Raw genomic sequence first — 25592 nt, 5'->3', positions numbered from 1 at the left:
AGGTGCCTTCCGCTCCGAGCGCTTCCGGGTGGGGCCGCCGGGAGGCGGTGGAGGCTGCGGGTGAGCCCCGTCATGGGGAAGAAGCACAAGAAGCACAAGGCGGAGAAGGCGGAATGGCGCTCGGCCTCCGCCTCCACCTACGGCGGTAAGAGCCCGGGGCTGACACAGGGCGGCGCGGCGCCCGGGGTCCCTCTGTGGGCTGTGGCCGCGGGGCGCCCCGGGAGCGGCCGGCGCCCGGCGGGGCTGGGCGGGGGTTGTGGTGTTAAAGGCTGGGGAGGAGCAGCGCCCCCTCGGCGATGGGGCCGCAGACGCGGCGCGACAGGTGGCGATCGCGGTGTGACAGGCAGGGTTGCTGTCTCCGTGCAGACGCGGCTCGGGGGAGGGTCTTTGAGCAGAGAGAAAGCTCGGGGGCGGTTGAGGTATTGCTGCGTGGTGTGGTTTTGGAAGCGGGAGTCTTAACGGTTCGCGCAGCGGTTGTTAAACTGAAGAATTCCTGCTGCGCGGATGGAGAGACTATTGTTTTTAGCTCATTCTGACAGAGCTCTGACTTGCTGCGTGACCGTGAGGAACGTTTTTTAGAGATACTTAGGATTCGCATGGCAGTAAGGTAATGTAGTTTGTTAGAGGGTTGTAAACCGTGGAAAGGCTTGTTTACCTGGAAAAAAAATAAAGGTTGACCATTTAGCAGTGAAAGAATAAATGCTTTGAGCATTGATTCCAAACATTGATAAGGGAAAAAAGCCTTAGTGAATAGTTGCTGTAGCATTGGTTTTCAGCATAAGAATTACGTTTGCTTGATTTTTTTTTTTTTTTTTTTTCCTACGGGGTCAGCTTTGGCTACTTTAAGTTTTACAAACCCTCCTATTTGTGTGTTATAGTAGGATGCTAGTCTAGCAGCAGCATCTATGATTTTTTTATAGAATGCTGAGGAGTTAGTTCCTTATGTATTATAGGTTTCTGAAAATCATGATTGTAAAGGTGCGACCAGCTGTTTCTTATTTTGGATGTATTAGCCTTTGCTATTATTTTTCTTTCCCAAAACATTGCATACATTTTACAAGTGCAGCAGATTCTTTTTAATAGCATTTCTAGAAGAAGCATCACTAACAATGGTTTAAATACTGTGCTTTGTCACTTCTGTGTGTATTTATGAAATAATTCACCTTGTCTTAATTCAGGTTATGTAGACAAACCCTTGGAAAAACCTTTAAAGCTGGTGCTTAAAGTTGGAGGAAGTGAAGTAACTGAACTTTCTGGATCGGGGCATGATTCTAGTTACTATGATGATAGATCAGATCATGAGCGAGAACGGCATAAAGAAAAGAAAAAAAAAAAGAAAAAAAAATCAGAGAAGGAAAAAGAAAAGCATCTTGATGATGAGGAGAGAAGAAAGAGAAAGGTAAGCTGTGATTTTTAGAATTCAGAGGTACTAGTCATTTTCATGCTTGCTTATCAGATCTAAATTCTGGTGCAGAGAACAAGAAACCATTTTTTAAATTAAAGTATTGCAGGAAACTCATTGTTTGGAGACAGCACTTCAAAAATGTAGAAAACCGTGTGTGTGTTGGTGTATTTCTCCCATGTAAAAGTGAGCTTCATATGATTTGTTGAATAATGCTTATTTCTTGTAAGAGCTGTTTCTCCTGTCAGTTTGTCTTGTCTGTAGTTATGAATACTTCTGATTTCTTAAATATGTTATTTTATGTTTCAGCCAGATTAGGAACATGTTTTGCCACCCTTTGAGGTGGGTATTTCCAATGCATTTCTGTTCCTGAAGTGTGCCAAGTTATATGATATTGAAACTGGTATTTTTACTCAGAACAGTTTTCTGAAGTCTAATCTGTTAAGTACTGTGATACAGTAGTTTTATTGGCTGATGTTTAGAATAAGTCAGATGTTGGGCTTTGTGGCTTTTTTAATAGCAAATGATGAGGTCACTTTAGCCATCTGTGTTGAAAGTTTAGAAGTTAGAATGAAATCTGAGAGAAGGCTCTGACAATATGGTTGCCTATAAAGTTTCATTTTAATAATACTTCTTTTGTTTGTTAATGTTTCTTTGACTTTACCTTTTTAATTCTCTTCTGCTATGTAGTTTTGTTACTTGCATCAGTATAATATCTGACAGCTTTCCAGCACTGCTTTGTATGTGTGTGTGGCTATCATTTCACATTGATTTCTTTTTCAGGCTTGGTTTGCTTGAAAGTGATACATTTTGTAGGATCATTTAGAAGCTCTTGGAAAACAGGACAGACAGTGGAAAATGTTCTTTGCACAAACGTTTTCAAATGTTTCAGTTAGAGTATAGCTGAGTGTTGAAATGTGGCAAAGTAATTGCTGTTAAGACAAAAGAAGTGCCTTTTAGCAAAGACTGGCGTTTTTTTTTTTTTTATGCTAAATTGGTGGCTTTTTTCAGAACTTCGTTATTAGTGTACACAAAAGAACCTAATGGGTAGATTAGTAGCAAAACTATGATCTAAACACGGTTAATGAAAGTGTGCTATGCTGTACAAACATGAATAATTACTGTAAGATTATAGGAATGACTCAAGGCTGTCTTAGGTTTGAAGTTCAGGAAGATATCAGGAAGATATCATTAATTGTCATCGCTGTTACAGAGTGTTCTTCATGGCTCTTGTGTGGGCTTCCTGAATCATCACATACTTTATTCATTCCTGTTTAATGCACCAGACAACAGAAGCCTGTTGATCAAATGAGAGCAGCAGATTGTTCTTTACTGGGTAGTAAATTCTTTGTTTGCTCACCATTATAGCTTATAATTATGCAGTGTTTCATATAAATGTCTACACAGTAAAACATTCTTTTCAGTAGAGGTAGAGCATCTAATCACAGAACAGTAGCACATGAAAGACAAAAAGGCCAAAAATGAATGGAATTAGTTGTAATAAGATGGGGAAAAAAAATAGAGACAGGGAAAATGCATGCGCTATTGTTTAAACCATGTTGTTATATATTGTGGCTTGGATATAGCTTGAGTATTCCAAACAGATAATCGCTTATTTTTTTGTATGTAGAATTGTACATTCCAAGCACATTTTTTTAAAAATTTGTCCTCTTCCTGTTGTGCTAGGAAGAGAAAAAGAGGAAAAGGGAAAAAGAGCAGTGTGACACTGAAGGAGAGACTGATGACTTTGATCCTGGAAAAAAAGTGGAGGTTGAGCCTCCTCCAGACCGTCCTGTCCGAGCATGCAGAACTCAGCCAGGTGAGGAATGTGGAAAAATTAAAATTGTCTTGGATATTCTTAAAAGCACCTACAACAAACTTAGTAATCTTCTTGTTAAGGTACTAGAGTGCAAGACTTTTATGAGAATTTTCTGATATTAAGAGATTTAAGGAGAAAGTTCTGAATATTGGAACCTCTGTCTGAAAATCGGTATTCCTCTTGGTGCTTGTGGGTTTTAGTGCACGTTTTCATGTGCTGCTTTGAAATATTACTTCTTTAGATGTTATGCTTGCTTATGGTTGCTTGTTTAAATCTAGAACAGCTATGCCAATTATAAAAGTTAAAATGCGTTTTTAAAATGCATTTTTAAAATCTGTTTTTATTTTCATCAGGCCTATATGGCTGCTTTTTACATGTGCATTAGATCGTAATTAATACTGACGAGATTGATTGAACATACCAAGGACGTCTGTCTCTGGCCCCAGTTACTTGTCAGAATAAAACTAATGTAAAAGTATCGTTGTGCGTGGTGTTCCCTAATTCCTCATCCTTAACATTTCCTCTGTCTTGTACAAAACCATGGTCAGAATGTCTGAAACGAAGAGTTTTTTTTCAGCTCAAGGGAAAAAATCTGTGGAGAGTGCTCAACTGTTGGCACGGTCTATTTTTATAACCTATATGGAGTTTTAATTTGAGTATCTCTATTTTCATCACAAAGTGGCAGTAAATTGTGATAGGGTGTCTCTAAAGACTGTAGTCCGCACAGTTTTGTTTTACAAATCTTTAACTATCATCATCAGCCAACATACCTATCAATTGTGTATAGTGAGTTCTGCATACTTATCCCTTTGGATTTTGCCATGCTTTTGCTACATGCAACCGTTGTTGATAGCTAACTCTTAAAATTTTTCAATGGAAACTTTTACTTAGAAAAATTTTCAAATACTTTGTGCTTGAAATGTAACTTAATAGCAAAAAGTTGGGTCTTTAGGAAGATTACCTGTATTGTCTTCAAAACTCTGTTCATTGACCGGGCAAGTCATTTGTTGAGGAATTTTCTAATTATGACTATATACTAAATTGAGGACTGTGTCCGTCAAGGTGGCCTAATAGAGGTAACTGAAATGTTCTGGTTGCAGATTTTATGTCTCTGGATATAACGGACCACTGAAAACTTGTTAAACTAAAAATGATATCCAAATTGACAAGATTTCTATTTTCCATCTGCTTATAAAAACAACAGGTTTGAAAGTATTTATCTTGCCTGTTTTAGCTGAGAAGGGAATATCTCCTCATTGTCATGATGAGGAGTTTGAGTTTTAATTCTAGATTTTAGGTTATTTCTTGTTCATTTTTTCAACCTTCACATCAAAGGCAGTCTTTCTGAAGTACCTGTATGCGTGAAACAGGTAATTAAACAATAAACACTACATACATTAATCTGTACAGTAAGTAAAATCTTAATCTGCACTTGTTTCTCTAGCAAATCTGCATCTATACGTTATTCTTATTTTTGATTGAAAAGATTAATCTGAATCTCAGGGAAACTAATGGCCTGGATTGTTAGGGTAAATGAATTATTATAATTGCACTGATTGCACGAATGAGGATCTCCCAGCTGCAGTATTTGAGCAGCCAAGTCTCACTTTTCCTGTTAGAATAGATTACAACAAATTATAGGCTTAGTATTACATCTGATTTAATGTATACCAATTTTTAATTTAATGTGATTAAAACTAGGTAAGTAATAAGGGGGAAGAAGTAGTTACTGTATGTTTCAAAAGAGATTTACCTGATGTGCTTCTGTTGTCATTAAAATCCATATCTCATTGACCTTCAGATCAGTACAAGTTATAATTTTCCCTTTGGTATTGATATTATAGATAGATATTTCTATATCATTGCACTTTACCTATTTTTTCCATTTCAAATTACAGCTGAAAATGAGAGCACACCCATCCAACAATTACTGGAACACTTCCTTCGCCAGCTTCAAAGGTATTTGAACATGTTGGATCGACAGCTGTATCGACAGTGTCTAGTGTATATGTGTTTAGAACTTCTTAATCTGCTTTTATGTTTGAAAATAATACATAAAGACTAATTATAATACGGATGGTAACCTTTGCAACCACATCAGATCTTGTAGTTTTTAAAGACTAGTTGAGGAAAATTATTACCAGCTTTGCAATTCTAACTTTTTTTGTGGAGGGTTGGAGGGGGAAAGAGGTTTGCTGTTACATATTTATTAAATATTAATGACTTTAGGAACTTAAAAAAAAAAACTATGAATTTTATTGGCTTAAAAGGTGAAACAGTTCTCGTGAATTTTTGTCTTATGTATCCTATGTCAGATGCCAAGTCAAGTTTATACCTGCTCACATGCTAATCCACTAATCTGGATTTTTATTTTATTGTCTTCCATAAGACATTAACCCTGTAGCTTATTTTTTTGAAAAATTACTGAAACATTTCATTTTCCTTATTCTGTAGCAATAAGCTGAATTTGGAACTAATTCTAAAATCTTAAACTTGCATAGTTTAAATAATAATATTAATAAATATTAATAAATAAACTTGCAAGAGGACAAAACCCTAATGAACCAGAAGATTGGAAGAGGTTATTACTCAGAGAAGCTGAAAGACCCCTTTGGAGTGTAAATAGAGTTACAGAAGGCATACAAGACAATAATTTCAAGACCTTGTTGAATCTGTCTTCAAAAAGTCTGCATATTCTTAATCAAAATTCTCTCTTGTTTTAGGAAATTTTTCAAATATTTTTCTGTTTTGTGAAAATGTTTTTTGTGTTTTTTTTTTTTCCAACTAGGACTATACATTTTATGCTATTAATATACTATAAAACAGTGAAGATTTTAGTTCTGAACATAAATCTAAATGTATTTTTTTAATTTATTTTTAGGAAAGATCCTCATGGATTTTTTGCTTTTCCAGTCACGGATGCCATTGCTCCTGGATATTCCATGATCATAAAGCACCCCATGGATTTTGGTACTATGAAGGAAAAAATTACAGCAAATGAATACAAATCAGTCACTGAATTCAAGGTGAATTGATAGAGATTTTGTTACTTCGGAACGCTTTTGTAGTAAACCTAAGATTAATTTTAACTTTAATTCATGTAAGAAAGGCTTCTAATGTGCATTTGTTGAGAACTCAACACCACTGTGCATTTTGCCTGTTAGGATGGGTTTCTTGCTTTATTTTTCACTCTAGAAGCTTTATATTTGTCAATCTCTTATTCTAGTAGAATTACCCAAATTATTGTGGAAAATAAGAATCTGCTCTAAAGTTCTACTATGAAATTCATGCTGCTAGACATAAAACACATGAGTGAGAATATCACAGGCACTTAAGCTTTTTTAAGGGACCTGGATCTCCATAAGGTTTTTTTTTTTTTTTAATCTAAGCTTGATTAGGTTGATTAAAAGGCAATTTTGGCACATCTGCAAGAAAACTGTGGAAATATTCAAGCACTTTTGTATGAGTAAAAAAATTAGTTGTGTTTTACAGTGTAGTTACTGTTTCTTAGATTATCCTGTTTTCCATGTAACTTTGTTTGGAATGGTCTTTTGGCAAAACGTTACTTGGCAATTGGCCTTAGCTATTTTGGGTCTTGGCCCTGCTTTAATACTGTATTGAGTGTTTTGTGGTTTTACAGACAGTGCAGTAAGAAATCTGGTATTGCCCGATCCTGTAAGGAAGGGATTTTTGTGTGTGTGTGTGCTTTTTTTTTTTTTTTTTTTTTTTAAAGAGATTCATGTAGTTCTGATAGCTGCCTTCAGTATTATTGTTTTCTAGGGTTTTGTTGATGTAACAATAGACTTGGCAGAGAGTGTTGGCTTGCTCCTCAGTGGTTTATTTCTTCCTTTGAAAGGTCCAGCAAGGTGAGCAAGGAATGGCTTATATTTACTATAGGTGCTTTGACAAGGATTAGTCTCTTTTGTTAAATCTCTTTTATTTTTCAAAAAAGGTATGAAATTTTACAGGAAATAGTAAATGTAGCATTCACATAGCATTACTGTCAGAAACTTTGGTTTATTTAAATTCTGTTGGCTTTTGGATTGTCTTATTAGGCAACTTCAAAAGCAAGCTTAAATGTCAGGTCAGTGGCTATATGTAGACACAGGCAAGGTTGAGATAATGATTAGAAGTTGGGGGGAGCAACCCAGAAAAATGAAAATCGCAGTATTTTAAGATTAACAGACTGTGTTTGTCCAAAGGACTTGGTTTCTTCTGATACTTCAAGGAGCAATAAGTAGTTGCTAAAAGTCTGACCATCTTATACTGACAAAGAGGCTGGACTTTCTTCTAGGGGTATAAATGTCCCTCACTGTGCTCATGCCTTTGTAATCTTGTAATATGGAAATGAAACTTACAAGTGTTTGACCCCTAAAACAAGTCCAGCTCAGAGGGTTGATCTTTTCATCTGATATACCTATTAAAATTAGCTGAGGCTAGTCACGACCTGGTAATTTTAAGGTGAATCCCGTAAGAACCTTGTGCTGTGTTCAGAAGGGGGAAATCACTGCAAAAAAACCTATCAGTTTTGCTGCCAACAAAAAGGGACTACTTCAAAGTTGAGCAAGTAGGAGATTTCTCTATCCTTCTCTGCAGCGCCTCAAAGGCCATCAGTAGATATGTAGCTTCCCTGGGCTTCTTTGCTCATAGTTTGGTGCTTCTCAACACCACTTTCCCAGTTTTTGTTGTGTTCTCCTTAAGTGAAAGCAGATGACTTAAATGCCATAGGAAGTCACATCCTAGCAAATGTTAACTCTGTCCATCTGTTTGCTTATTATGGGCCTGATGGCAACTGCTAAACTGCTAGATGACTAGGAGAGCACTGCTCTGACATTCCTGTATGAAAACAGGAAATTAAAAACCAAACACATTTACACTGACTAGAATAAAGGCATTCTAAAAAATACTTTCGCAATCTGCAACAAAATTTTTGGTTCAGTGTACAGTGCAGTGTCTTGTAGCTTTATTTTGGCAACTTGCATCAATAAAAATTATTTGAAATTAGTAGATATGAAAGGAGACCATTTAAAGGAAAGGACAAAATCAGGCATGGCTTTTTTGCTCTTTGTTGCATGCAAGGAAGGTTTGGAAGGCTGTTTCTTACTTTTTGATGTTTTCTACCTTTTTTCCTTCCTTTTTTGAGTGCAAGTGATTGAAGAAGTGATCAAATTGCTACAACTAAAATTATATGTAGGAGGCTTTGTATCTTTTTAATGTCTTTTGCATTCCTTCAATGTCTTTCAATTTAAAAGATGGGAAAAACACCTGAAGAGTAATCATCTCGCGCCCCCCCCCCCCCCCCCCCCAAACCTTCAGTTGATTTCTCCACTTCTTCCATTCGGTCCTTTTGCAGAAGGAGGAAATATTACATTTGGTATTCAGGAAAATGTTTATATACAAAGAAAAAAATTCAATTTATATACAAAGAAAAAAATTCAAAGCAAAACTGAGCATTATGAAGAAGCAAAAAGGGCTCAAACCTTTACAAGTCAGTTTTACTTTTTGGCTTGCATTTGCTCTGTGACCCTTTATTAGTGCTGTTAAAATATTGTCGTTAATGTTTTTCAGAGCTGTGTTGATGGAATGGTATCTACTAGTCACTTAACAAAGGAGTTTGAAATTTTACCAGTTCTTTTGTTTTGTATTTTACAGGCAGATTTTAAACTGATGTGTGATAATGCAATGACGTACAACAGACCAGATACTGTTTACTACAAGCTAGCCAAGAAGATACTGCACACAGGCTTTAAGATGATGAGCAAAGTAAGAGACCTATTAAAAACAAAAATCAGAAAAGTAGGGGGTTTTGGGGGGTCAGATTTAAAAGAAATGTAATTAATAACAACGATAAACGTTGTTTCATCAGTCATTAACTATGGCAGTGCCCTTTAGTGCTGCTATATTTAAGGGCTTGATAGCATTTGTCATTATAACTGCCCCTTTATTTCTCAAACTGATCTGCACCACTGAAGTCTTCGTGAGCTTCTTCCACTGGCTTCAGTGGAAGCAATTAAGGTCCAGATACATAAAACCCAACTGTAAAACACTGCTTCTGGCTGAAACTTTGAAAACAAGATCTCACTTCAGAACCAAGTTTTATTTATTACATTAATAAAAGAGCTGGTCTTTTTTTTAAAGGGGATGGGGGAGAGAAGATAATAGGTTTCAGGGGTTACGCAAATATACACTTCTTACTCATGTAAAGTTGTTACTCTGTGAAACAGTTATTTTTGTGAGCTACTGCATGCATGTGTGTGTGTGTGTTTGTATTGCAGTTCTATTGTGGTAAGTCTTGTCTAAAATAGGCGGCTGTCTTTGCGTATGCAGGTTTTTTTGTTTGTTTCTCTCTTGATAGTCGGGCTGCAGAAATTCTGATGCTGTGCTACCATGACCAAATCATGTTGCATCACCATTGGAAATGAGGCATTAGGAACAAAATAAGGCCATGGCCATTCCCATCCCATCCCATTATCATAGCATCTTGGCTATGAGGGAAAGGTTAAGTCCCTGCCGCTCTGTCCTTTCTGATTCTAGGAACGGCTGTTAGCTTTGAAGCGCAGCATGTCGTTTATGCAGGACATGGATTTTTCTCAGCAGGCAGCTCTTTTGGGTGATGAAGACACAGCAGTTGAGGAACCTGTCCCTGAAGTTGTTCCTGTACAAGCAGAGACTACCAAGAAATCCAAAAAGCAAAATAAAGAAGTTATTAGGTAAAGGTTTTAATGGACATGCTTGCTGGTTTGTTGCACCTTTTCCATTATCAGACAGCAGCAAAGAACTGAAGGGAAGAAAAAAAAACTCAACCTCCTTGTGGCCTTTTTTCTTACCACAGAATAAATGGCGATGTGACTTTTTTAGGAATTTAACAATCTAGTGATTCCCAACTTGAAACAAATGATTCAAGGAATGACTGCATGTTCTTTTAAACTTACTGTTGACATATACATACTTTTTTTTTCTTCTCTATACCTGTATAAAATAATAAGTAGTTACTTTGATTTTAAATATTCTTTCATTTTTAACATAACCACAAATATGTTTTATCATAATTATCATATTTTTGATTTTGAAGTTGTGGTTAATGTCAGACTTAATGGAAAATCATTGTGTATTCCATTTTTTTAATGAATTGCTTGGCTGTATCAAAATCTGAACAGGACCTTTGCTGGAGGGAAAGTAGCCCAAATTAGTAAATGATTTTTCTCTAACTGAAGTCTTATCTGGCAGGATACAGAGATAAGGGAGTTTCTTTTTAGAGCAGATGATACCTTCCCAGTGAAATCTTACTAAATTTCTTTGTAACAGATTGTTAGTTTAATGGCTGTCTTCTAGCAATATGCACCCTCTTGTCACAAAATCATGTTGTGATAGCTAAAACTTAATTTTGGAAAGTGAAAATGATTCCTTTTTTAATTTATTTTATAGAGTGGGGTTTTTTTGTTTTTTGCTTTTTTTTACAGCAGCAATAGAAGAAAATAGTAGCAGAAACTATGATTTACAAGGAAACTATCCTATTCAGTGAATGTTGTCTTTACATAGATATCCTAAATGTTGAATTTAAATTGTAGAGCATTATATCAACTGGATTTTAATAGACACACTTTATAAAAATTCAAACTGCAACAGGGCATCACCGGTCATGTTTTAAATAATTTGGCCATGTAAATATATCCTGCAAGCTTCTGTCTTTAAAAATCCACAGTAAGCAGAGTAAAATGTGATTTCTTGTTTCAAATTTATACTCCTTCATTTGTGTTTAAAAATAAATAAACTTTAGAGTTCTAATCAGCCACATCATGTGGCTGATTAGAACATGATGTGTTTTTTACATGTCAAGGATTCTGATAATCCTGTGGCTGATGGAATAAGTAATATTTTGAAGGAGTTGTTTTGTGGAAGTAAGAGATGCTAACATGTATTTTTTTTTAAAAAAATTTCAAACTTTGAGTAATTTTTTTTGACTGGATCTACTCTGATGTCAGCATTCAGAAACATAGCTGCCACTGTTTTACTGGCAATTATCAAAGTGTAATTTGTTCTTTGTTTAATGGATTGTATATAGAATTAGTTGAAAGTACCTTTTTGTTAATGGGACTTCAGACTTGATACAGATTCTTTTTGAAAAGATACTTTAATGTGGTTTATATGGTGCCCAGAACAGTAGGTTTTCCTTTATGATTAATTCTTAAGTAATCTCCTTTACAGAAGTAACTTGGTACTTTGCCACCTTTTATGTACTCATCTTCAAATACAGGTAGTTAACAGAGCAAAGAATTGAGGCTGCAAGCAATGTATTACTGCTCCTGTCTTTAAGATCTAACTTACTGTACAATCAGACAGCAAAGAATTACTGACCTTTAATTCTATCCTGATACCCAGTTGTTTGGGGATCAATTTTGAAACAGCTTTTACTTTCCTGTTCTCTTCACTGTTTATGTAATTTTAGTACTTTTAATTATTTTGTCTTTCTAATTAACTTGACGTTTTAAAAACACGAATTTTGGCTTCAGTAGGAGAGTTATTATTCTTTTTGATGTACAATAAGAATTTGGAGGGGACAATTGGTCCTAATGGCAGATATTTTTGCCTCCATAATTCACATTTCAAAACTGAGGAAGAGCTGCAGTTGACATTTTCAAGAAGTATTAAAGCAGTGTGGACCTCTGTTATGCTTTAAGAAGTGACTTGATCACATAGACACCTTTATCTAAGCCATTTTTGAAAATTTCATGCAGGATGCTGCACCCTTCTGAACATTCACTCAATTCTTGCTCATTGTGTGGTGTAGAATGTGATAGAGCCAGTTGTTCCAGAGTTTTCAGTTGCGTGCATATTTTCTTAAATTTTCAATGGAACAAAAATCTTTTAAGACACTTTTCTCATAATAGCATGACCCTGTGATTTTTTTTATTGTCTTTAATAGCAAAATTTCTTGTGCATCAGATCTGAATCTCTATACGGAGAGAAATTCTTAGCTAAGCAAATGGAAGAAAATAGCCAGTGCCTGAGGTGTCCTCCTGAGAGAGGAATGAGAGGACTGATTGTTTTATTTAGTTAGAAACCTGAGAATTCAGTGCTTTGTTTTGCTTTGTCTTTTGATTTCTAAAACTACTACTCTTTTCTTTCTTTAGCTGCATATTTGAACCTGAGGGAAATGCATGCAGCCTGACAGATAGCACTGCTGAAGAACATGTCCTGGCACTAGTGGAACATGCGGCAGATGAAGTTCGGGATAGGATCAATCGATATCTACCCAACAGCAAGGTCCACTGCCTGATCAAGTTCACAATTCTGTGTTGTGTCTGACTATTGAATACTGTTTGTTTCATCATATGAAACAGGCTTAAGTGTTCATTATCTGAGAAATGTTGCATCTAGGAAGGGTAATTTGTGCTCCGCATGGAATATGAAGGTGACTACTGTCTATCGTTTAGTTCCCATTGAAGCCCATTTTAGGGTGGTATACAAATGTTATATTAAACATATTTAGAAATTCACCTGCAGAAAACTAGTGAAATGTTGCTCAGGCTTTGCTCTGGCTTCCTTAATTGCAACCTTTAGGATTAAAAGTGATTAAAATAGCATCACACTCTCTTATTGTTGCAACTTCAGAAGGAAAGCAAACTTCAGCATAGGTTGAAGGGTTATTATGATTCCTCCCCCCTCCCCCAAAGAAGTCAGCACTTAGAGTTCCTTAACTTACTGTTTTCAGTGAAAAGTTCATATCCTCCTCATTCTGAACCCCTTTTAGTTTTGTACCAGCCAGCAGTAGGTGTCAGATATAACACATTCTTGTGTGAGTACAAAATACAAAGATTCTTCAGTAAGTAGGAGCAGATAGCACTCTGTATTAAGAGTTTTGGAGGGCACTAACCACAGGTTAGATGATCTTGAACGTGATTCTGGTGCATACATTCCATACCTTTGATTTTGTGGTATTGCAGGAGTTAGGAGGAAAAGCTCAGCAATACTGTTGATACAGTTTCCTCAGCATGCCCTGTTTATGGGCTGGATTTTTCTTAGCTATGTAATGATTATGGTTTCCTATGTTAGTTAATGCTAGGGTTGGAATGAATGCTGCAGCAGGCATATGCTGAGATGCATGTTGCTCTATTTCCTTTGCATCATGTGGAAGCTTATCACCACCATTAAACATTGGTTTCATTTCTATTCTGTCACAGTCTAGTGACCACCTCAGTCAAAAAAGGTTCAGGATGTTGCTGCATTCTCAATTTTCCACCTAGTTTTTAACTGCTGTTGCAGAAGAAACATTTGCCTTGAAACATTAGTGGTAGCAGCTGTGTGTTCAAATCCACGTGTCTTGGGTTCAGCTGGATTAGAAAATAAAGCCTCAAAGAATGATAGAAGAAGGCTTAGCTCTTTCAAGATATTTCTGCTTCCTGGGTAAGTAGAAGACTTGCTAGGAACCAAGGCTCTTTGGAAAACTCCAGAGCAAGAGTGGCTTTTTAAAAACCTTTTGCAGGAACAGCAGTCTTCTGCTACTTGCCAGCTTTACTGATGCCTATATACAGCTGTGTACTTTCAAATACTGGTGTTTTGAGGAGAGTAAGTCATCAGTGTGTGAGAAAGCAGCAGAATGTTCTACATGTTAATACATTAATGTGTAATATGTTAAACACCTAGACCTACAGAACCCGCTGGATCTTGGTGACACTGGTGCATTCTTAAAAGTTCACCTATTGTTAACTTTTGTGTCCCCTGAAGGTATCATTCCTGTTTATCCCTCTTTCAAATGTTTGTCACCTCTTTATTCTAATTATATGCTACCATTAACTTTGGCCTTATATATGGAGACGGTGTTAAACTCTCAAGAGGAAGAAAAAATGGGGGAGAGATTTACTGGTCAATTCATTTGACTGTATTTATTTATCTTTCTTTAGGGAGAGTGTACCTCTCATCTGTACTGAGAAGAGAGAATGTTTTGCATGCTTCATATGTAGTCAGTTTCTAATATCAGCTTTTTTGTGGCAACAGTTTGTGGCTCTGTCCTTAGAGACTCTTGTGTTCTGTTGTCTTCCAGATCTTCGGTTGTCTTTTTACCAGTACGTACATGTGGTCTGATCACTCTGTCACAGCACTTCTTCCTCTTTAAGAATCTGATAGTATGTTCACAAAAATACTTCTAATTAGAGAAAGTCGTGGGTGAGATTTGAAAACAAGGAGTTCAGTCTAGACTTGAAAGTAAGCAGTGAGATAGATTGCAGATGGGAGTTATGGTTCTGCTTCTAAAGGAAGTGCATAAGTCTAGAACACCATAGGAGTTCATTGGAATTGTTTTTATCTTGGGTGCAAATTTTAGATCTGACTTAGGAGGATGGAGGTGGAGTCGTACATATGACAGAGAAGCTGTTGCTCAAAAAGTCTTCTGGTTTTAAGCATTTGCTGGGAGATGCTAAATACTTGAGATCCTAGATTCTCTGTGTTTAAAAAATGAATATAGGAATGCAGGACCTGAATTTATCTAAAAATACTTTTTAAAGTTGTCTGTGTAAGCAAGCATCTCTTTCTTTTGAGTTTGGACTGTTGTGAATTATGAAAGTGCTTCTCTATCTTTCTGTTTCTGTTTACAGATTGGTTATCTGAAAAAGAATGGAGATGGAACTCTATTATTCAGTGTAGTCAACCCATCTGATCCAGAAGCAGAAGGTAAATGTCTCAGTCTTTTAAAGAAACATTTCAAATGGTGTGTGGTCTAGCAGATTTTGAAGGCTTAAATGTATATACAGATCCTGTGTAGTATAGATGAGTGGGGTTGTTTTGTTTTGTTTTTAAGAAGAAAAAAAAAGTTTGTATTCCCCAACAGTTTGTAGTGACAGATAGATTTAGTAGCTCCAGAATGTTTCTCTTGACCTTTCAAGTTTTCACTCTCTTCTGCAGATGCTTTGTTTTACTGAAACTAACAATATGAAGGTAAAATGATATCTATTTATAAACACTTATATTTTGCTACAACTTTACAGAGAAGTTGGAAGACAGCTTTTACTTCAAGTTACCTAGAATCTTAAAATCTGATAGACAAAAAGTGAATGAAAGTGCTGTTGTCTTGCTAAATGTGCAATATACAATTATAAAAAGAAAGGGGAAAGGTAACTTTGTATATGCATTTCCTAATTTAAATTATCAGCTAATTTTCTGGTTTACAAGTTTTGCTTAATTGTTTTCCTGTGGTTCCTTAATCTATTCTGTGCGGTTTTGCTTGTTTTACTACTACATGTTGTTTGCCTTATCCTTTCTGCTCTTTTTAATCTTGAGCTCAAAATGCAGAAGTCCTGGAAAGTTTGCAATAAATGAAATTACATAGTGTTTATGCTGCTGTATGACATGTTGATTTTGCACTTCCTCCTCTACAGCTTTTGAGATTGGAATTCATTCACAGGTTATCTGTTACTGGGATTGATGAAGGCATGGACCCTTTTGACTAGTCAAACTTCTGTTGATTTCATTTCGGAGATAGAAACCTGTATCTCAGCTGTTGTCTAAATTCTTTTTCATTTATTATCTAAGTTTGTAGTCAATAGTTTTGACAATGAAATTGAGCATTTTGGATGCCTTCATACAATTACCTATTTCTGAACAAATGAAATGAATGTGATTTAAAAATTCTGAAATCGTGCCACTATGAAAATTTAGACAGTGATGGTAACGAGAGCAGAACAAGCTTTTGCTGTGTTCAGTAAAGTACTATACTGGTTCTTGATGTTTCTGTGCTCCAGAATCTTTTTGCTTTGTTTGTCTTTAGTTAATACTAGTTATACTGGATTTGCAGCTAACACTATAATTAGAATTTTTGTTGTAGACTTTTTTCCTATCCTAGTAAGATTCTAGTTATGTATTTGCTTTCTATAGTTTAGTAACTGAGTATAATTACCATTAGATTCTGTAACAGATCCACGGGAAGTGTCCTAAGTACAGAATTATATTTTTTTCCATATAAAAGCATATTCCAAATGTTATGAGACATTTTAATTAAGCAGTTCTTCAGTACTTTAGAAAAAAGAAATATTGCTGCAGCCATAATGGTAATTTACTTACCTTAACAAATTTCTTTTTATTGTGGTTGTGTTTCTATAGCCAAACTGCTCAGTAGTCGGCATAAGAAACTGCTTTTATTGCTTTCATAATACTTAGATGTTAAATATTTTTGAATCAGCTAGTGGAAAAAATTCAGATGATGCTATATTTGTTAGAAAGGAAATAAATAAGCCATAGATTTTGTAGTTAAGATATGGAAAGTTAGTTATAACATGTACTTGAAATTTAAGTGGAGAATGTGAATTACTCTACCTGTACTTTATACAGCTATACAGCTTAAAAGACATTTAGCTTTTATGGTAACTAGGACTTTGTAAAAGGAGCAACATCCAATAGTCACCATGAATAAATCTTAAACATGAAATACATTTTTTTTAAATGACTATTATATTTTAATTCAAATTATCACAGAGGAAGAGACTCACCCAGTGGATCTCAGTTCACTGTCAAGCAAATTATTACCTGGCTTCACTACATTGGGCTTTAAAGATGAACGAAGAAACAAAGGTAAATGCCAGAGAAGAATGTGTTTTAACTTATGCATTAATTAAGTGCTTGAGTAAATTCCATACATAAAACAAATTCAGATTATACCTGTATCCCAATGTTGTTTGAAAATATTTAATTATTTCAATTCACAGCAGAATGTGGTTTTAATTAAATTGACTTGTTTGGGTTATTAAATGTAACAAGATTAGGAGTTCATTGATTAATGTTTTGCTGTAATGTTATATCCTCAGTAGAAGCTTTTTAATGAATCGCCCTTATTTGCTGTGGCAGAAAATAAGTTTTGCAGAGCAACTACCTTCTTCAGGGTGGAGAACAAACCTCTTGGTCATTTGGATTCTTGTATCAGATGACATTGTTTTCACAAGCTGTAGTGCCATTTTATTTAAACTTGCCTTTTTTTTGTTGCTACTGTAGTTTTAATAGTTTTGAACTGCTTAGTAGTTTCTAACCTACTGTTATTTAGGACTTAATGCCTTAACCTGCTGAAGTGTTGTTTTTAAATTTCCTGGCTAAATATGGATTCTGTGTTTCAGTTGCTGAATAAGCTTTGATTTCAGTCTCTGTCTGCTCTCCGGGAACTGAATGACAAACAGTGAATTAGCCACACACAAAAAGCAGAAATCTGTTGGTTAGCTTAGTTCTTTATTTGCTGACAGCATAAGTACATTTGTTTATACACTTGAAATAATTACGCAGTTCTGGATTTTGGAAGTGTCTTTGAAGTATTGCTCTTGAATTCAATTTGGGGGGGGGGGGAGGCAGGGTGGGAAGGGACCAGAATAAAATAACAGACCAGTGAAACTTTACATACCTGCTTCCAAAAATATTTCCTTTTCCAGTGATTTTACACTTGTGCTAATCATTTGTCATCTCTTTATTCTGTCTAGTAACCTTTCTTACAAGTGCAAGCACAGCACTTTCCATGCAAAACAACTCTATATTTCACGACCTGAAATCAGATGAAATGGAACTGCTATACTCAGCGTATGGCGATGAAACTGGGATACAATGTGCCTTAAGGTAAGTGCTTCCTTATTGGGAGGGCTTTTATTGAAGAAAGATTTACTCCTTTAGCACTAACCTCTCAGAGCAATCTTATGAAAAGCAATTTGGAATAAACTTAGAACTAAGAGCCCCCAATCCTGATTTTTCTAAAATTTACTTTAAAAATAACTTACTATGAAGCTTAATTTTTTTTGTTTAATAAAAATAAATAAATGAAAAAAATCTTGAAGGTCTTAATTCTTTTTTCTAAAGATGAATTAGAATTAGAACAAGGAGAAAACCATAATATAAGGTGTGTTTTTCTTCTTTTTCTTTTTCTTTTTTTTTTAAATGAAAGTAGCTCTTTTCTTTTCTTGTATTGCTAATATCTTTATTCCTACTAGCTTACAAGAATTTGTGAAGGATGCTGGAAATTACAGCAAGAAAATAGTAGATGATCTTCTGGACCAGATCACTAGTGGAGATCATTCCAAAACTATTTATCAGCTAAAGCAGGTGGGTCCCTGATGCACTGAAATGTCACAAGTTCATCAAAACAAGGATGGACCTTGCTCTGTTTTTTAAAATAGTTTGAGATGCTTTGTTTTCCAGTGTCAGTTTAAGTCATCCCTACCCCCAGCCCTCCCCCTTCTTGCCTTCATCTGTTGTGTAGGCTTAGCTGTTCGTGCAGCCATGTGGTGAACCAAATTAGAAACGGAATTAATCAACTGAGAAGTAACCTTTCTATTTTTTTCGTTTTTTTCTTTTCTTTTTTTTTTCTTTAATGTTTTGTTTTTTCCCCAGCTGGATCAACTCTCCAATCTGGTTCACCATGTGACTGCAGAAAGGAAGAGGCAGGGGGGTGCAACATAGGGGTGGGACCAACCAATTGAGGGCTGCATGAGCAGCTCTGTCACTCAGTATCAAGCAATGACCTAAGTATCTGCTTCTGAGTTAGATTGCAATGCTTATGTTAGATTTTTCTTTGTTAAAATGTAAAATACGTTCTTTGTGGAAGGATTTATTATTTGGGGCATTGAAATAGTATTAGAGAATAGAATAATATCACTTTATTGGTACCTATACCCAATGATGCTAGCTCTTAAATTCATGTGATGTGTTTAAAGGAAAAAGTTTAACTCATTTCCAAAAACAGTTTTTCTGAGAGATTCATATTAAGACTGGAGAAGAGTTTTCCCCAGAAATGTATAAAATACTAGCGGGTAACAGTGTTCACATTCCCAGGACAAAATAGACTATTAAAAATTGCAAAACCTTGTTTCATGTTATCTGCGCTCTGAAAACCACTGTTAGTTTCACATAATTGCCTGTTGTTTAAACTGGTGATGTTATGAGTGATTCTAGAAGAAAGAAAAAAAGGTGGGAATAGAGGAGAGGGAAAAGTGCTCCGACTTCCTGATGTGGTGGGAATGAGATTATGCTAACCTCTGCAGTCTTAGAAATCAGAGTGGGCAGTGTATGGGGGAAAGGAGACAACAGAATGAAAAATATTGAAGACCCTCAAGACTTTTCTGGGTATTTTTGCATTGTCTCTACTGGAAACAATTTGTATATGAAACATGATCCTTAGAAGGAAGAAAAATGTAAAGGGTTAGTTTAAAAAGTCTAAAATAATATTTTTAAATACTCTTCTATATGTAAAAACGTGTATGCAATATACATAACTTAGCTTAAAAATAAAACACACGCCTTAACACTTTTGCTGCCTTGTTGTATGAATCTTGTTTCAAATAAGAACATCTTTCAAATGGTCAATGGCTATTTACACTTAGACTGTTCAGTTGTGGCGTATGTGAATGTGTACAGATCTTATGCAGCTGAATGTGTTTCACTAGTGATGTGCCATGGTGTTTTATGCTCGGGTGTTTTATGCTGTTACGTTTGAACAAGAAAGAATGTCTCTGCAAGTGCAACTTTAAATGGATATCAGAAGTTGCTGTATTAATGACTAAGATATTGCACTTGAACATAAAGTTCATGGGCAGAAGAAATAGTGTAAGGGAATTCAAACATTAGTTAAAATGGATAATAGTAAAATACTTCAAAACAGTACGCTTTACATTGTAATTGCATTACAGATATGTGAAAAACATTAGATGTCTTTAGCTTCAGTTTATGTGAGAAGCTTGAATATAGTTGATACTGTACAAAAGAGACCTTTTGCTTAAGTTGAAAAAAGTAATTGGTAGTATTATTTCTTCCCAGAGGCGAAACATTCCAGTAAAACCACTGGATGAAGTTAAAGTAAGTTATGCTGATATTCAGTCTTTTATTACTGGAAAAAGTGTCTTATTTTAGAGAACATGATGTTCTCTGGGCTTCCAACATTCAAATTCCCAATTTTATTTAATGTGGAATTTATTTAATTCCTGTTGTTTACAGGAAAAGATTGATAGAGTTTATATAGGGTTTTTTTGTTGTTGTTTTTAAAAAAGCTGCTAGCCTGGCTAGTTCTAAATTAATTGTTTATGTGAACATATATGGTGATCCGTTACAGAAGAGCTAGTCTTAATTTTTTTTTCTATTTATTTATTTTAAAAGACCTATGCTAACTTCAAACAGAGTAGCGTTCCATGGTGGCCTAAAATCTGATCACTGTGAACTAGTCAATTACACAAATTAAGAGTATTCTTAATAAATGTTAGTCCAAGCTGTAAAGTGCCAATAACTAACGTATGATTTGGTACCTTAGGTTCTGCCAGTTCTCATAAAGGAAGAACACAAGTTGCGGAATACCTGTCCGGATTCTTCCAAACAGATAATGGTAAAATGGTTTGTGTGTAGAAAATAGGAGTGTTGCATACATTCATTTTGTTTCAGTGCATGGATATGCATGTTCTGAGGTAGAAGATTAAAATTTCAGTGTCTAGAATAAGTTTTCAGTATTTAAAATGTATTCTCTAACGTTAATTCTGTTTTAGTTAGTGGTTTTGTTTGTCCTGTTGTTCTGTATTCTCTGGTTTAATTCAGCATGCATAAGCTAAATCTCAGAGGTGGAAAGAACAGTTAGGAATCTGAAAGATTGTTGATCTGCTGGTGATAAATATTTGAGGTCTATCCTGCTGTAAAAGTGAAGAAAAAAAAGGTATCTACCAATTTTTCCACATGTCTAGAAAATGTCTTAGAAAATAGGGGTAAATGAAATACACATTCTTCCCTTCTACAGCTACTAATCAGCAAATCTTCCTTTAAGTGTACAAGTGTTATCTCGCAAATTGTTTGTGATAGCAGAGGATATGCATGTCAGGATTCCATGGTAATTCACATAAAAATTCTGACTACTACATTGTAGATGCCAGTAAAATTACACTTTTATAAATATTTCATACATGTTTTGTGAGAAGGTTTGTATTTCTTTAGAAGGTGACCAGTCAAGGTAATTCATGCAAGTACTAAGTTATTTTTTTGAAATATAAAATAAAAATACCTGGTTGTCCTATTTCTGCTGCTGGAATTCTGATAGAATGTGTTTTGAAAGTTAATAGCTTGTAGTTTGATTTCCTACTTTTTTGCCATTGCATAGAAGTATTGCAGTGAATTTGGAAGAATGAGGTGGTTGTAAGTGCAGCCTGCATTTCATTATCTAAGAGGGTAGAGATATACTTTCTAGAGTCCATCTCCAGGTGATGCTGTCTAGAATAGGGAGATCTGTCTTACTGGCTTTATGAATTATATGCTGAAACTTTCAATACATCCACTGTTACATTGGGAAGGTGAGGGAAAAGAAGTTCTGGGAGTGGTTCATGGGAGGGACACTGATAATTCTTCCCCTGGCCTTCTGTGGTGGGACAGGGATGAACTGGGCATGTAACTGAGTTCCAGAGGATTTGATAATGTTGGTTTCAGCAGTCCTGGATGATCTAGGTGAAAGTTGCAGACTACCCTGCAGATCCCTTCCTGGACCTTTTGTCATTCTAATGGTACAGTATGTCCTGGAACCATGTTTGAACTGCCTGTGAGCTGCAGGTTGGCCAAGCTTGGCTTGGGAAGTTCCAGTCTCAAGTGTTGGTGCTGCACACTTTTGAGAGTGTGGATCCATGCATTTACCTTGAACTGTTAGTTACTGTGATAACTTGTCACTATTGTTGGTCTTAAGTCTTCCTATTTCTTGTATTTTAATTAGGTTGGCGAATCTGCTGGAGACAATAATGCTTCTGACTTGGACTTTCTCTCTATGAAACCATATTCAGATGTATCTCTTGATATATCCATGTTAAGTTCATTAGGTAAGTAATTAAATATTCAAGCCATCAATTACGGTTTAGTTGTAACACTTAGAGTAACAGCTGGACTTGCTAAGAACGAGTACTCAAAGTGGTAATAATTCTAAAGTCAATGTAAATAAAAGTCTGTGGCTGGTACAAGGGAAATGGAACCTTGGTCCATTTTTCCTTTGAAACACCCCTGTGCTAGCCAAGCTAACTTCTTCTGTCTTACTTGAGAAAACAAAGTATTTACACATCATGAATTTGAAACTTTTTTTTTTTATGTATTCATAGTAAGTTTAGGAATCAATGTGGAGCTGTGGCTCAGAACTCTTATTGCTTTATATACTGTCTTTTGAAATAACTATTGGGAAGTAAGTAGTAAGTATATCAAGCTCAATTATAGCACCACTTCAAATGTCCCAAAACAACAATCAAAAAAAAATTTTTTTTTTTCAGGTACTGGAAAGACTATCTTCAGAAAAGGAGGCAGTTTTGGGTTGTTTCAAATATACATTGTTTATAGGCATTCTTCTTTAAATAAATAAAAATAATAATGTTCCCATTTTTGCAGGCTGCTGAACTGATCAAATGTCTTCAAAAATGTCATCACAAAATTAACTTTTGATCATGGTTAAAGATGCCTTTAATTCAGTATCTGAAAAATGCCAAACCATCTATTGAAAAACATAAGCAAGGTGACAGAAAGCTTAAATATTTGTACAGATTTTTCCTATGGATGTAGTAGTCTTCAAAAAGCAACTGTAAACTGTGATTATGCCGTCACACACTAATTTTATTGCAGTTCAATAAATACTTAAATGAATATATATCTGTATTAATAATGAATATACATTTGTTTCATAGATAATGTTAGGAATTATCATTCTTGCTATGAATTTTTTTGCTCCACTGAAAGCTACTCATATTTTTCCTTTAAGACCTGTGAGTGGTCTTTCTAGAAATAATTGTATTTTCAGAATACTTGGGTTCTGGAGAGAGATTATGACATATCCTATTTCTCATCATAATTCTTACAAAGTTGGCAAGCTCTGTATTGAAGACAATCCAAAAAGAAGTGAAAGAGTTTATTTTTTCCCCTATTTTCCTATTTTTTTAACTCTTCAGATGAAAGAACAACATATGACACATACTTCCAGTTGATTTAAAGTTCTCAACTTTCTTTGGCTTACTGTAAATTGAGTACAGTTGGAAAAGATGCTGTTCTTAAAACCTTCTGTGATGGGGATGTCTCAGCCTCCCTAGATGATGTGTTCTATTTTAACTATATTTTAGGTTAGATAACTGTTCTACTAACTTCCTCTCTCTTACTGCAAGCTAAACTTATTTCTTGTCTGCAGCTTGACAGATCAGCAAGACAAATTAAGCTCATGTAGTTTTTAAATACTGGGAAACTTAAAGAAAATCAATTCAGTTTCAACCTTTCCCATGGCTCTCTCCTGCATCTCTGTTTCTCCAAATGCATTTCAACTTGCATTTCCTGAAACTGAAAACAGATCTGAAGCTGATGCCTTTTAGAAATGCAAAAGGAAAGTACAAGATTCAGCTCTTTTGTGTAATAGGCAACACTTGTGATAGTTTATTCTAGAATTTATTTATTGTGACTTGGTAATTCATGACTCAGTTCACATGTGCTAATTACTGTTTTTGGTTGATAACTCATGGCCCTTAGGAAAGGTGAAGAAGGAGCTTGATCATGAAGATAACCATTTACATTTGGATGAAACAACTAAGCTGCTGCAAGACCTCCATGAGGCTCAAGCTGAGAGAGTGGGATCCCGGCCATCATCCAATCTGAGTTCCCTCTCCAATACCTCTGAAAGAGACCAGCATCATCTTGGTAGAGTTAATTGTGTCACAGAAATTGCAATATTTCTGCTGTAACTGAAATTACCTGGAAACTTACCTTTTAACTTATATAAATTTTTACATGAAACTACTCTGATTAAACAGTGTGCAGACTGCAGGCTCTCTTTTTAATTTTTAAATATGACTGATAAAGGCAACTAAGAAGACTTACTTTTCATCTGTGGAAATAAAAACACTAATTCTAGTTACTTCAGATTAAGTGTGATTGATGTAATTGTGAAGTAAATTGATATTTGGCAAACTACAATATGCCTTTGTATTTTATGCTGCTAAGGAGGAGATCATGTTTATTTTACTTCAGCATAGTTATATGCACCAAGTAACAGATGGGATTCTGCAATAGCCTTCCATTTGTCGACTGTAAAACAGAGATTCACTCATAAGACAGGATGATAGGGTAACACACCACTTCATAATTTGGTACCATTTCTGAGAAGGTAGGAGATAATGTTTGGATAATATTCAGTTAGATTTTTTTTTATCATTTTTTCAATTCAGAGTAAAATACTGACTACTTTTGAAAAAGGATCTAAATTACTAAGGAATCTTGTGGCTTCTTTTTCACGAATCTCCTAACTGTTTAAGTATCGTTTAAATGTCTGTGTTGCTCAAAAAGACTGGAAAGAACATACTAAATAATCATGCTGTTTTTATATATATATTTATTTATATATATATATAATATGTGTGTGTGTGTATACATATTCTCTTGCCAGTATTTTTCTATACTTTTAAAGGGCTTTTTTTTTTTTCTTTCGTTTTCTACAGGAAGCCCCCCTCATCTGAGTGTTGGAGAGCAACAAGACATGGTTCATGATCCCTATGAATTTCTTCAGTCTCCAGAAACCTCAAATACTACTACTAACTAATCTGACATGTACTATAGATATTTTGTATTTTAACTGTATAACATTTTTATAAAGTTTTTGTCCATGGCAAAAACCTCAATTTTGTCCTCTTTTGTATGAGGATTGCTGTTTAATATCATACACATTGGATTAAAAAAACAAAAAAGGCCGGCCTAATATATCATGTTGTTAGCAATGTACCAAAAACTTTTTTTTTCCTAGTTGTGTGTGAATTTTGACTGAAAAACAACAGATTATGTGATAGAAAACTTGTTTTGTAAAAAAATAATAATAATAATAAATAAAAAGTGATCATTTTTCCAGTATCACAGCAGCAGTCATGAAACATTTCATGACTAGTAGAATATGTACCGATTCTGTTTCTGTGTTAACTTCAACATTCTCAAGGAGGAATATTTTATTTCAGTGGTGACAGAACTTCATGAATCGTGGTGGTTATGTTTCCCATCTCAACCCTAATAATCTGTAGAAGTGTCTTAGGTTTCCCCATACTTTAAAATTTTCTTTTTTTTAATCATTGTAGAGCCCCTTAATTTCAGAATACCAATACTTTGTAGTTGCATTAAAATGCTCACTATGAGAATTTTACCCTGCATCAAAAAAAGATGAATGTTTTATGATCCCTTTTCTTTATTGAAACACAAAGAAAATATACTCATTTTTAATTTCATGAAAATACTGGATAAGGTGTGCTTTTCAGTAATTTTAAAATGAAAATTTTATAATTCAGTACTGACGTACCTGGGTTTTTTTGTACCATTAATATGTGCAAGCTGAACAAATGTTATGAATTTACAACATTTTGTAAATACTACCTTAATAAAAATCATACAAAACCA

General features: G+C 35.1%; 1 protein-coding gene across 4 annotated transcripts; it reads left to right on the top strand.

Moving 5' to 3' along the window:
- Window positions 1-6: 6 nt before the first annotated feature.
- Window positions 7-25592, top strand: BRD9 (bromodomain containing 9). 4 transcript variants are annotated; one of them, XM_067291061.1, is made up of 17 exons: window positions 7-145; window positions 1179-1399; window positions 3089-3221; window positions 5120-5180; window positions 6103-6247; window positions 8874-8984; window positions 9819-9931; window positions 12353-12485; window positions 14813-14888; window positions 16686-16781; window positions 17672-17804; window positions 18173-18284; window positions 19995-20033; window positions 20482-20553; window positions 21913-22015; window positions 23688-23855; window positions 24653-25592. In XM_067291061.1, exons 1-17 carry the CDS (start codon window positions 73-75, stop codon window positions 24751-24753), a joined length of 1890 nt encoding a protein of 629 aa, XP_067147162.1. In that variant the 5' UTR covers window positions 7-72; the 3' UTR covers window positions 24754-25592. The 4 variants fall into 4 exon arrangements, with proteins under 4 accessions (XP_067147162.1, XP_067147161.1, XP_067147160.1 ...); XM_067291060.1 differs by having other exon boundaries at window positions 9816-9931; XM_067291059.1 differs by having other exon boundaries at window positions 9756-9931.

This window comes from Apteryx mantelli, chromosome 2 (genome assembly GCF_036417845.1).
Source record: "Apteryx mantelli isolate bAptMan1 chromosome 2, bAptMan1.hap1, whole genome shotgun sequence".
NCBI lineage: Eukaryota > Metazoa > Chordata > Aves > Apterygiformes > Apterygidae > Apteryx > Apteryx mantelli.
The sequence above is the reverse complement of the archived record's forward strand: the minus strand, read 5'-3'. Positions and strand labels throughout refer to the sequence as shown.